Source organism: Carlito syrichta, unplaced genomic scaffold (assembly GCF_000164805.1).
Source record: "Carlito syrichta isolate Samal-C Ts95f unplaced genomic scaffold, Tarsius_syrichta-2.0.1 Scaffold131698, whole genome shotgun sequence".
Lineage (NCBI taxonomy): Eukaryota > Metazoa > Chordata > Mammalia > Primates > Tarsiidae > Carlito > Carlito syrichta.
The window spans coordinates 138,913-150,318 of NW_007075794.1; the positions used below are offsets into that span (position 1 = coordinate 138,913).

Sequence of the window (11,406 nt, forward strand, 5' to 3'; positions counted from 1 at the left end):
GGGGGGGCTGGGTGTGGTGGCTCAACTTTGGGAGGCCGAGGCAAGAGGACTGCCTGAGCCCAAGGGTTTGAGACCAACCTGGTCAACTTGTTGAGACCTCGTCTCTACAATAAATAAAAAAATTATTCAGGCATGGTAGCGTGTGCCTGTAGTTCCAGCTGCTTGGAAAGGCTAAGGTGGAAGGATCACCTAAGCCCAGCCGGTCAGTGCTGGGGTGGCTGTGAGTGTGCCACTGCACTCTAGCCTGGGTGACAAAGTAAGACTTCAACTAAAAAAAAAAAAAAAAAAAAAAGACATGGAAATTTTTTCAACACCCTTAGAAATATCTGCATGTTTTCCAGATATTTGCAACTAAAAATAAAGCCTCAACCAGGGTCGGTGGCTCAGCCTGTAATCCTGCGCTTTGGGAGGCTGAGGTGAGTGGATTGCCTGAGCCCGCAGGTTCGAGACCCGCCTGGGCAACTTGGCGAGACCTCATCTCTACAATAAATCAAAAATCAGCCAGGTATGGTAGCGCGCGCCTGTAGTTCCAGTTACTTGGAAGGCAGAGTCGGAAGGACTGCCGGAGCCCAGCAGGTCAAGGCTGCGATGGCCGGGAGCGACCACTGGATTCCAGTCTGGGATACAGAGTGAGACTCCATCTCAAAAAAAAAAAAAAAAAAAAAAACTTCAGGAAAAACAACTCAGATCTCTTCCAGGGCTTGTTGGTTGCTGCTTATGAATCCTGAGAATGCTTTACGAACCGCAATACGCTCGGACCTGTCATTTGCTGTTACTGGTTGCTTTCCTTCCTGGGTCCCGAGTCAGCCAAAAACCAAATGAAACGAACAAGGAAACCTCAAGGGTCTGGGTGCAGTAGCTCACACCTGTAATCCCAGCACTTTGGGAGGCTGAGCCAGGAGAATCACTTGAGGCCAGGAGTTTGAGGCCAGCCTGGGCAACATAGCGAGGCTACGTCTCTGCAAAAAAATATAAAAAATTATCTGGGTGTGGTGGTGCAAGCCTATAGGTCCCAGCTACATGGAAGGCTGAGGTGGGAGGACTGTTAGAGCCCAGGAGATCGAGGCTACAGTGAGCCACTCACTCCAGCCTGGAGGACAGAGTGAGACCCCGACTCAAAAGAACAAAAAAGACTTTAAGGGCACAGCTTTCATGGGCATGTCTAGCTGGCCAACAGTGAACAGACCTTGCGTGATCTTTGTGCTTACCCAATAGCTCGTGGCATCAAACCCCTGAGACATTTCTCAGCCCTTTTGTGCATTTTCCTTTGCAAAATGTTGAGATTAAAACACACCGGGAATTAAAATCCCAGGTCTTCTAGAAATAAGGACTTCTTTGTTTAGAAACATGACGCATGGGGGATTGGCGGGGGTCGCTGGGATCTGGGGGTGGAATCTCACCCCCAGCCCAACTGTCCACATTCAGGAGCGACACCAAGACGCCAACACCCACCAAAAATAACACAACATAAGCTCACAGCTTTGGAACACGAAATGACGCGTGCAGACCTACCTCACTCCCGACCCCTCCACCAGACACAAGCACCGCCCGCCTCTAAACTCCGAAATGCCAGATTCGCACGTCCTTCCCCTCCATGTAAAGTTTTAATATACTTGACTCAATCTGCCTTTATTAGAAAACCTTACAAAAGATGTATTTAAATGCTTGAAAAAATTAATTTTATGCTCTATGCACAGATAAGTTTCTCTTACTGTACAACTAAATAGGGTTCTATCCTTTGTTTAAAAAATATTTCTTTTTTTCCCACTAATGACACCTGGCAAGGAGTCCTACGGAAATGACGCGCCATCCTCCTGGGAGGTGTCAGAGGGGCCAGGACGGTGGAAAGAGCCTCAGACGCGCCACTCTCCTGCTGGGTCCCATTTATTGCCTGGGGCTCGGCGGTTTCCAGGTGCCGCCTCCGACGGCCTCACTTGTCCTTGGCGCGGTCCAGGGTTTCCAGCACCCTGGAGAGGCGGATGTTGAGCACCCGTACCTGGTTCTCCAGCTGTTCCAGCTTCCCCTCCAGGCCGGGGCCGCCAGGGCCGGCGGCACCAGCGCAGCTGTGGAAGCCCATGGGCCCGGTCATGAAGTAGACGGCCACCACAAAGCACAGCGGCAGCACGGTGTTCTCGGGCTCGCCCTCGTACTTGTGCAGGATGTACATGCACGACATCGAAAACAGGACCACCCGCACGACCCAGAAGCAGCGGCCGAACACCACGTGCAGCACGTTGAAGACGAAGCCCAAGGTCAGGGACAGGAGCCAGTAGGCCAGGAGGACGATGACCACCAGCAGCAGGGCGCGGGCCGGGCTGTTGGCCACCGAGGCCGGGCTGAAGTACTGCGACAGGTTGGACACTGCGGGGCGGAAGAGAGGAACCGGGCGGGTTACACGGGGGCTTCCCCAACGGGCTCGGAAGGCCTCTCCGACGACCGAGGAACCCAGACGAGCCTCCGCCTTCCTTCCCATGGACGTCAAGCCCAGTGAGAAGACTGGGGTGACCCTGGAAGCCTGCCCCCACCGTGAGTGTACCTGGGGGCAGAGCCTGTACACGCTATCCTGTCATTTCCACAGTCATTTCCAATAAATGCCTAGTTTCTTTCTTTTTTTTTTTGAGTTGGAGTCTCACTCTGTCACCCAGACTGGAGTGCAGTGGCCGCTCCCGGCCACCGCAGCCTCGACCTGCTGGGCTCCGGCGATCCCTCCGCCTCAGCCTTCCGAGTAGCTGGAACTACAGGCGCGCGCTACCACGTCCGGCTAGTTTTTGATTTATTGGGGAGATGAGGTCTCACCAAGTTGCCCAGGCGGGTCTCGAACCCGCGGGCTCAGGCAATCCACTCACCTCAGCCTCCCAAAGCGCGGGATTACAGGCTGAGCCACCGAGCCCAGCTAAATGCCTAGTTTCAAGTTGCACACATAGCTGCCTAGGAGAAAGGCATTTCCCAGCTGCCCTTGCAGCTACAGGACTAAGTTTTGGCTAAAGAGACAAAAGCAGAAGTGTTGTACAGTAACTTCAAGGCATTGTCCCTAAAAGTAGCAGGAATGTGCCTTTTACCTCTTCTGCCTGCTGGAATGTAGATGCAATGACTGCAGCTGGGGCAGTCATTTTGGGCCATGAGGGCAGGCCCGTCATTTATAAGGGAGCAATAAAATGCTTTGGTCCAGAATGTGACATGCATCAGAGTCATCATACTCGCCTAACCACCTCCCTGTGAATTTTCATATAAGAAGGTTTATGCCACTGTTATCTTGGATCTGTTACAACCACACCTAATCCCAACCGGTCCACACACACGGAGTTCCAGACTAAGAATGGAGTGAGATGGAGGGGGAGCATCTTCTGTGTGCCCAACTGAAGGCCATGTCAGGTGGAAAAGTCAAAAGAACAGTCAAATAAGCATTCCTAGCCAAACCACCTGGGCTTACCCATGATTAAATGTGCCACATTTTGCTTTACCTATTTATATATTTTTCTGGTTGACCCATTTCAAAGTTAGATACACCATATTTCATCATGCATCTTTTAAGAATAAATACAAGCCGGGCTCGGTGGCTCAGCCTGTAATCCCACGCTTTTGGAGGTTGAGGTGAGTGGATTGCCTGAGCCCACGGGTTCAAGACCCACCTGGACAACTTGGCGAGACCTCATCTCTACAATAAGTCAAAAATTAGCCCAGCGCGGTAGCACACACCTGTAGTGCCAGCTACTTGGAAGGCTGAGATGGAAGGATCGCCGGAGCCCAGCAGGTTGAGGATGTGGTGGCCGGGAGCGGCCACTGCACTCCAGTCTGGGCGACAGAGTGGGACACCAACTCAAAAAAGAAAAAAGGAATAAATACATCATTTGCCTCAAAATCGTGACACCACCAATCACACCTAAGAATATTCACAATTTCAATTTCCTGCCAGGCACAGTGGCTCACACCTGTAATCCCAGCACTTCGGGAGGCAGAGATGAGAGAATTGCCTGAGCCCAGGGGTTCAAGACCAGCCTAGGCAACTTGGCGAGACCTCATCTCTACAGTAAATCAAAAAATTAGCTGGGTGTGGTGGCTCACGCCTGTAGTTCCAGCTACTTGAAGGCTGAGGCAGAAGGATCACCTGGGCCCAGCAGGCTGAGGCTGCAGTGGCCATGAGCATGCCACTGCACTCTAGCCTGGGCAACAGAATGAGACTCCAACTCAAAAAAAAAAAAAAAATTCACAATTCTCTAATACCACTGGAACTTCCCAGTTATCCAGGAATATATTTGTAGCTATTTCCACCCGACCCTGACCGGGACCCAGTGACGGTTCATGCATTTACTATGGACGCTAGTCTCCTTTAAATGAGAAGATTCCCACGACACTGACATTTTATTTTGCTTTTAAAAATAAAGACAGGGTCTCACTATGTTGGCCAGGCTGGTCTCAAACTCCTGGGTCTAATTGATCCTCCCACCTTGGCCTCCCAAAGTCCTGGGATTAGAGGCGTAAGCCATTGTGCCCAGCCAACACTGACATTCTGAAGTCTAGTTTCTCCAGATCGGTCTTCTTGCAGAAGGTGCCACATTCTGGAATTGTTTCCTGATAGTGTTGGTTAACAAGTTCAAGGAGAGTTATACCCTAAGCACATTTAATTTACACAAACTTTAAAAATATTTTTAAGCCGGGCTCGGTGGCTCAGCCTATAATCCCACACCTTTGAGAGGCTGAGGTGAGTGAATTGCCTGAGCCCGTGGGTTCGAGACCTGCCTGGGCAGCGAGACCTCATCTCTACAATAAATCAAAAAATTAGCCGGGCATGGTAGCACACGCCTGTAGTTCCAGCTACTGGAAGGCTGAGGCAGAAGGATCGCTGGAACCCAGCGGGTCGAGGCTGCGGTGGCCGGGAGCGACTACTGTACTCCAGTCTGGGCGACAGAGTGAGACTCCAACTCAAAACAAAACAAAAACAAAGTGAGACCCAAATTTTATCTGTGTGATGACGTAACCCTGAATTGTACCCCACATCTTTAAATTAAAAATTAAAAATAAATAAATAAATGTAATTTGTTTAAAAATATATATATATTTTTAAATTTTTTTGTCAATACAGGGGTCTTGCTATGTTGCTCAAGCTGGTCTCAAACTCCTGGTCTGAAGTGATCCTCCTACCTCAGTCCCCCAAAGTGCTAGGATTCAGGGCATGAGCCACCACACTCAGCCCTTGTTGTTAATAATTTTTATTTATTTATTATTATTATTTTTTAAATTTATTTTGTTTGAGTCGGAGTCTCAATCTGTCGCCCAGGCTGGAGTGCAGCGGCACGCTCACAGCCACCGCAGCCGCGACCTGCTGGGCTCAGGCGATCCTTCCGCCTCAGCCTTCCAAGTAGTTGGAACTATAGGCACGCACCACCATGCCCAGCTAATTTTTTGATTTATTGTAGAGATGAGATCTCGCCAATTTGCCCAGGCTGGTCTTGAACCCCTGGGCTCAGGCAATCCTCTTGCCTCGGCCTCCCAAAATGCTGGGATAACAGGCTTGCGTCCAGTCCTTGTTAATGATTTTTCTAACATTGGTATCATTAATTCATTCCCAGATAACAATGAGCCCATTATTGGTGCAAGAGTTTGAAAGTCTGCGTCCCCTCGAAATTCATATGTTGAATTCTTAGCCCAAAGTTATAGCCTTAGGAGGTGGGGCCTTTGGGAGGTGATAGGTCAGGAGGCTGAAGCCCTCGTGCATGGAGCTCCCAGAAAGCTGCCGTGTCCCTCCCACAGACGCTGAATCTGCCAATGCCTTGACCTTGGACTTCACCCTCCAGAAGTGTGAGGCATGAATGTCTGTTGCTTATAAGCAGCCCAGGCTGTGGATTTGGTGCCAGCAGCCTGAATTGACTACCGCAATAGGTTAACACAAATAACATATGCTTTCACAGAAAAATAACTGTTTTCCAAAACCACACAAAAGAAACCACAGTGGGAACAGTGGCCTGTTTTGCATTTTTGCAGGCCTCTTTCCTAGCCAGCTTGTTAGAAGAGCCCCAGACCCTTAAATCTGTCTTTGATTTCAGAGGAGCAGCTTGTCAGTCACAGACGTGAGCCACGTATATCACCAAAAATGTTCAAGTACCCACACTGCAAAGGCAAAAAGAAACAGGTGGGATTAATAGTAATAAGACCTAGCTGGGCTCAGGGGCTCAGCCTGTAATCCTGCGCCTTTGGGAGGCGGAGGTGAGTTGATTGCCTGAGCCCGCATGTTCGAGACCCGCCTGGGCAACTTGGCGAGACCTCATCTCTACAATAAATCAAAAATCAGCCAGGCATGGTAGTGCGTGCCTATAGTTCCAGCTACTTGGAAGGCTGAGGCAGAAGGATCGCCGGAGCCCAGCAGGTCAAGTTTGCGGTGGCTGGGAGGGGCCGCTGCACTCCAGTCTGGGTGACAAAGTGAGACTCCAACTTAAAAAATAAAAATAGTAATAAGACATTTAATCTAACCCCATATATTCAAAATATCCTCATGTAGGCTGGACACAATGGCTCACATCTGTAATCCCAACACTTTGGGAGGCCAAGGCGGGAGGACTGCCTGAACCCAGGAGTTTGAGACCAACCTGGGCAACAAAGCCAGACTCCCCTCTCTATGAATAAATAAATAAGTAAAATACAAATTACATTTAAAAATAAATAAGTAGGCCTGGCACGGTGGCTCAGCCTGTAATCCCAGCACTTTGGAAGGCTGAGGCAAGAGGATTGCCTAAGCCCGTGGGTTCGAGACCAGCCTGGGCAACTTGGCGAGACCTCACCTCTGCAATAAATCACAAAAACCAGCCAGATGTGGTAGCATGCGTCTGTAGTTCCAACTACTTGGAAGGCTGAGGCAGAAGGATTGCCTGAGACCAGCAGGTGGAGGCTGCAGTGGCCATGAGTGTGCCACTGCACTCCAGCCTGGGTGACAAGAGTGAGACTCCAACTCAATCAATCAATCCATAAGAAATATTAAGTAGATTAGTCGGGCATGGTGGAATGCACCTGTAGTCCCAGCTACTCGGGAGACTGAGGAGGAAGGATTGCCTGAGCCCATGAGATTGAGACTGCAGTGGCTGTGAGCGTGCTCCTGCCCTCCAGCCTGGGCGGCAGAGTGAAACTCTGACTCAAAACAACTAAAGAAACCCAATTCTAACGGGATATCCGACTTTAGCACGTGGCTTCCCACAAAGCACTTTGCACACTCAAAGCATAAGACACGAATCCCAAGAGCCTTCAAAGCGTCCATGCTCACACACCAAGTCACATGGGCAAGGCACACCCTGGAGCAAGCCCAGTCCCCGAAGGTGCCACGCAACCACCCCGAGTGCAGCACTCAGCCCGGGGAGCCACCAGATCTCTCTGTTCTGGGCTGCTCCCACTGTGCAGGTTTTCACTCCATTCTCTGCAATCAGGTTTGTTCCTCCGGGGGTCAATGGTCATGGATGGGTGGTCGCAGATGGAAACACCCAGAGTTAAGACAGCAGGCAGGCAGCAGGTGCAGTGCGGATTGCACAAGATTGCTGCATGTGGGTCAGGTGCTGACTCAGCCACATCCCAGGAGGGGCTGGGAGGGGCCTCAGGGGGCTGCCTCCCAAATGGCCATGTTGCTGCTTCCGATTCCCTGCCTGCACCAGGAGGTGCCCGGAGTGGATCTGAGGACATGAAGGTTGAACTCCACGAGCCAAGGCTGGTGGAGACAGTTCCGAGTGGCTCAGGGTGACCACCACAGACAGGAATCCGCATGCCCCACTGTGACCAAGCAGCTCGACCCCAAGCCCCCGTCACCAATCTGTAACCTGGGAGGGCCACGGGGTGATGGGCCTTCAGGGGTTCCACATGGACCAGGGCTCCTGCAGTTTCCTATGGCTGCCAGAACTACCACAGACTGGCCAGGCACGGGGGCTCATGCCTGTAATCCCAGCACTTTGGGAGGCCGGGGCAGAAGGATCATTTCAGCCCAGGAGTTCAAGGATAGCCTGGGCAACATAGTGAGACCCTGTCTCTAAAAAAAAAAAATGTTTTTAATTAGCCAAGCATGGTGTGCGTGTCTGTGGTCTCAGCTACCTGGGGGGTTGAAATAGTAGGATGGCTTGTGCCCAGGAGGTCGAGGCTGCAGTGAGTGAGCTATGATATCACCACTGCACTCCAGTCTGGGCAACAGAGCAAGACCCCATGTCTAAGAAAAAATAAAAAATTTAGCCGGGCATGTGGTGGGTGTCTGTAGTCCCAGCTACTTGAGAGGCTGAGGTGGGAGGATCACTTGAGCCCAGGAAGTTGAGGCTGCAGTGAGCTATGACTGTGCTGCTGCACTCCTGCCTAGGTGACAGAGCAAGATCCTGTCTCTTAAAAAAAAAATTAAGCCGGGCTTGGTGGCTCAGCCTGTAATCCCGCATCTTTGGGAGGCTGAGGTGAGTGGATAGCCTGAGCCCGCGGGTTCGAGACCCGCCATCTCTACAATAAATCAAAAACTTAGCCGGGTATGGTAGCATGCGCCTGTAGTTCCAGCAACTTGGAAGGCTGAGGCGGAAGGATAGCCGGACCCCAGCGGCTTGAGGCTGCAGTGTCCAGGAGCAGCCGCTGCACTCCAGTCTGGGCGACAGAGTGAGACTCCGACTCAAAAAGGAAAAAAAAAAAATTAGCTGGGCATGATGGCTCACATCTGTTATCCCAGCACTTGGGTGACCAAGACGAGAAGATTGACTGAGCCCAGGGGTTCGAGACCAGCCTGGGCAACTTGGCAAGACCTCGTCTCTACAATAAAACAAAAAATTAGCCGGGTGTGGTGGCACATGCCTGTAGTTCCAGTTGGAAAGCTGAGGCAGAAGGATCACCTGAGGCCAGCTGGTCTAGGCTACGGTGGCCATGAGTGTGCCATTGCCCTCCAGCCTATGAGACAAAGTGAGAATGTGACTCAAAAAAATCAAAAATCAAAAATCACAGCTGTGAGCATGGTTCTATGTTGAGTCCGGAGAATCCTCCTAGTGAATCAGCAAGCCTGGAGGTGGCCGTGGTGGTGGCCACAGACTTCCTGCAAGCAGGGCAGCAGTCAGGGCCAGGTTGGGAGAGCTGGAAAGAGTGCCCAAGTTGGGATTTCCTCCAGACAGGCCCAGGGGGAAGGGCAGTGGGTGGAGACTTCAGGAGGCTTCCACTTTCCCAGTGCCTGAGGGCGTGTCAGGGAAACCCCGAAGGTGGTTTCTGAAGACCTCAAGGCAGTAAGGGACAAGATCTCCTGGGGCATAAGAGAGCTGGCATACCATGGGCACTCTGCCCAGGTTAACTTGCATCAGCCCAAGATGTGACACGTGACACGGAGTACCCTGCTCAGTCTCTGCACTGCCTCCCACCTGAGAAGACTGTGAATGCGCCCCAGACTTGTGGGCTGGGCAAACTGTGCCCCAACAGCACTTTCTTCCTGCCTGTCCACGTGCAACTGAATGGGTTATCCAACTGTGCTGCTTCTCTCCAGCTAGCAAAACACGAGTGGTTCTCCCTGGACTCTGGCCCCAGATGGTAGACAGTCGTCCCAGATGGTGGACTCTCACCCAAGGCAGCAGATATTTAGGCCAGTTGGCTGCATCTGGTAGCACCCCTTACAGCACGTTTCCAGGACATCAGAAGCTGGAGAGCTAAGAACACGTTACCTAGACTCCCTTGCAGCTAGGGGCAGGACAGAAATCGGGATCCCCCGACCCAGGACTTTGAAGGTGTGCAGTTAGTCATTTTCTGCTACACTGACATGCGGCTGTCCCTGCAGTCTGTGCAAAGTTAACTTCCAGCAGTGACTTCTGGTCCTCAACTCACAGGGCAGTTAGTTATGTGACCCTGACCTCTCGACTTCCCACAGCAGCAACCCCGGCGGGCGGGTTCGGCCATGTCTGGGTTGATTCTGATGATTCTGTGAGCGCCTCATTCCCAATGGATGCCCTTCAGCCTAAGTAACTAGGGCCATTTCTTTCACAGATCCCAATATGCCCAGCACGGTATCTCTGGTCCACGTAGTTTGCCCAGGGGCAGACAGGTTGGCACTACCCACTTGCACCTTATCCTAAATAGCATCTGGGAAATGCCCACTTCGATGGGCAACTTATACAGGGGTGCCAAAAACATGCAGACACATTTTAAATAAGACATTCGTTCAACAGATGGTGCTAATCAAAGGAATGCTAGCATCAGCTTGTGACAGGCAGGACAGTCAAAGAAAATGACAGAAGCACAGTTGAGCGAATGTCATACTACCCACTGCCACCGTAACTAAATCCAACTTTGAAAAACAATACATAGATACCATCTCCTAAATTGTGTGTACATTTTTTTGGCACCCCCATTATTTGCAGCTACTGAAATAAAAAATGCTGGCCAGTGGCTGGGCTTGGTGGCTCACGACTATAATCCCAGCACTTTGGGAGACAGAGGCAAGAGGACTGCCTGAGTCCTGGGGTTCAAGACCAGCCTGGGCAACATAGCAAGACCTCATCGCTACAAAAAATACAAAAATTAGTGAGGCTTAGTAGCATGTGGCTGTAGTTCCAGCTATTTGGAAGACTGAGGCAGGAAGATCATCTGAGCCCAGCAGGTCGGGGCTGCTGTGGCCATGAACATGCCACTGCACTCCAGCCTGGGCGACAGAGTGAGACTCCAACTCAAAAAAAAAAAAGAGTTCAAGGTTGCAGCAAGCTATGACTGCACCACTATGCTGCAGCCTGGGTGACAGAGTTTGACCCTGTATCTAAAAACAAATAAAGTAAAAAATGTTCACTCGTATTCTCCCTGCCCTGCCCCCCAACCTTCTCACGTATCCCTCACCGTGGGTGCCGCTTCCACACTTTGAGAACCGCTGGAGTAAAGCGGTGCCTTGTGCGCATGGTGCCCCCATACCTACCGTCAAGTCCAAACACATCCAAGAGCTCCGACCACACTTTCCACAATGTCTCCACGATGATGTCCACTCCCAGCACGAACCTCTCGGTCAGCCTGGTCAAGAACTGCGGAGACAAGAGAACGGTCACTACCCAAGCGCCCACTGGGTTGTCCATCGTCCTCAAGCTGTGCCCATGAGCCCCGAGCTTACGCCCAAGCAGGAAACCATCGCAGGCAGTGACGCACACCACGGGAGTTGCCTACTAGCCCAGGGGACTAACTGGAGCTCAGGATTCCCTGACGGCGGTGCGCCAACCTTGGTCAGGGTCTCTGCTTCCCTCTGCCTGGTTTCTCACCTTATGTTTCTGTTTTTGTAGGGGTCTTGCTATGCTGCCCAGGCTGGTCTCTAACTCCTGGGCTCAAGCAATCCTCCCGCCTCAGCCTTTCAAAGTGCCAGGATAACCAGGTGCCCGGTCTCGTTCTTACTTTTAAACAATGGAATTTTTCTTTTGACTAGACTGCCCCCTCTTCGGTGGGGGTATGAGGAGTGGT

General features: G+C 51.4%; 1 protein-coding gene across 1 annotated transcript; it reads right to left on the reverse strand.

Moving 5' to 3' along the window:
- Positions 1–1,830: 1,830 nt before the first annotated feature.
- BRI3BP (BRI3 binding protein) lies at positions 1,831–11,083 on the reverse strand. The gene is made up of 3 exons (XM_008049309.1): positions 11,066–11,083; positions 10,877–10,979; positions 1,831–2,361 (listed from the first exon to the last, which is right to left on the reverse strand). The coding sequence occupies exons 1-3, from the start codon at positions 11,081–11,083 to the stop codon at positions 1,931–1,933; spliced, it is 552 nt and encodes a 183-aa protein (XP_008047500.1). The 3' UTR covers positions 1,831–1,930.
- Between the last annotated feature and the right edge of the window lie 323 nt (positions 11,084–11,406).

Coding starts and splice junctions, on each gene's coding strand:
- BRI3BP (XM_008049309.1), bottom strand. Junction 2,362..10,876: donor GGATGTGTTTGGACTTGACG/GTAGGTATGGGG, acceptor TCCGCCCCGCAG/TGTCCAACCTGTCGCAGTAC.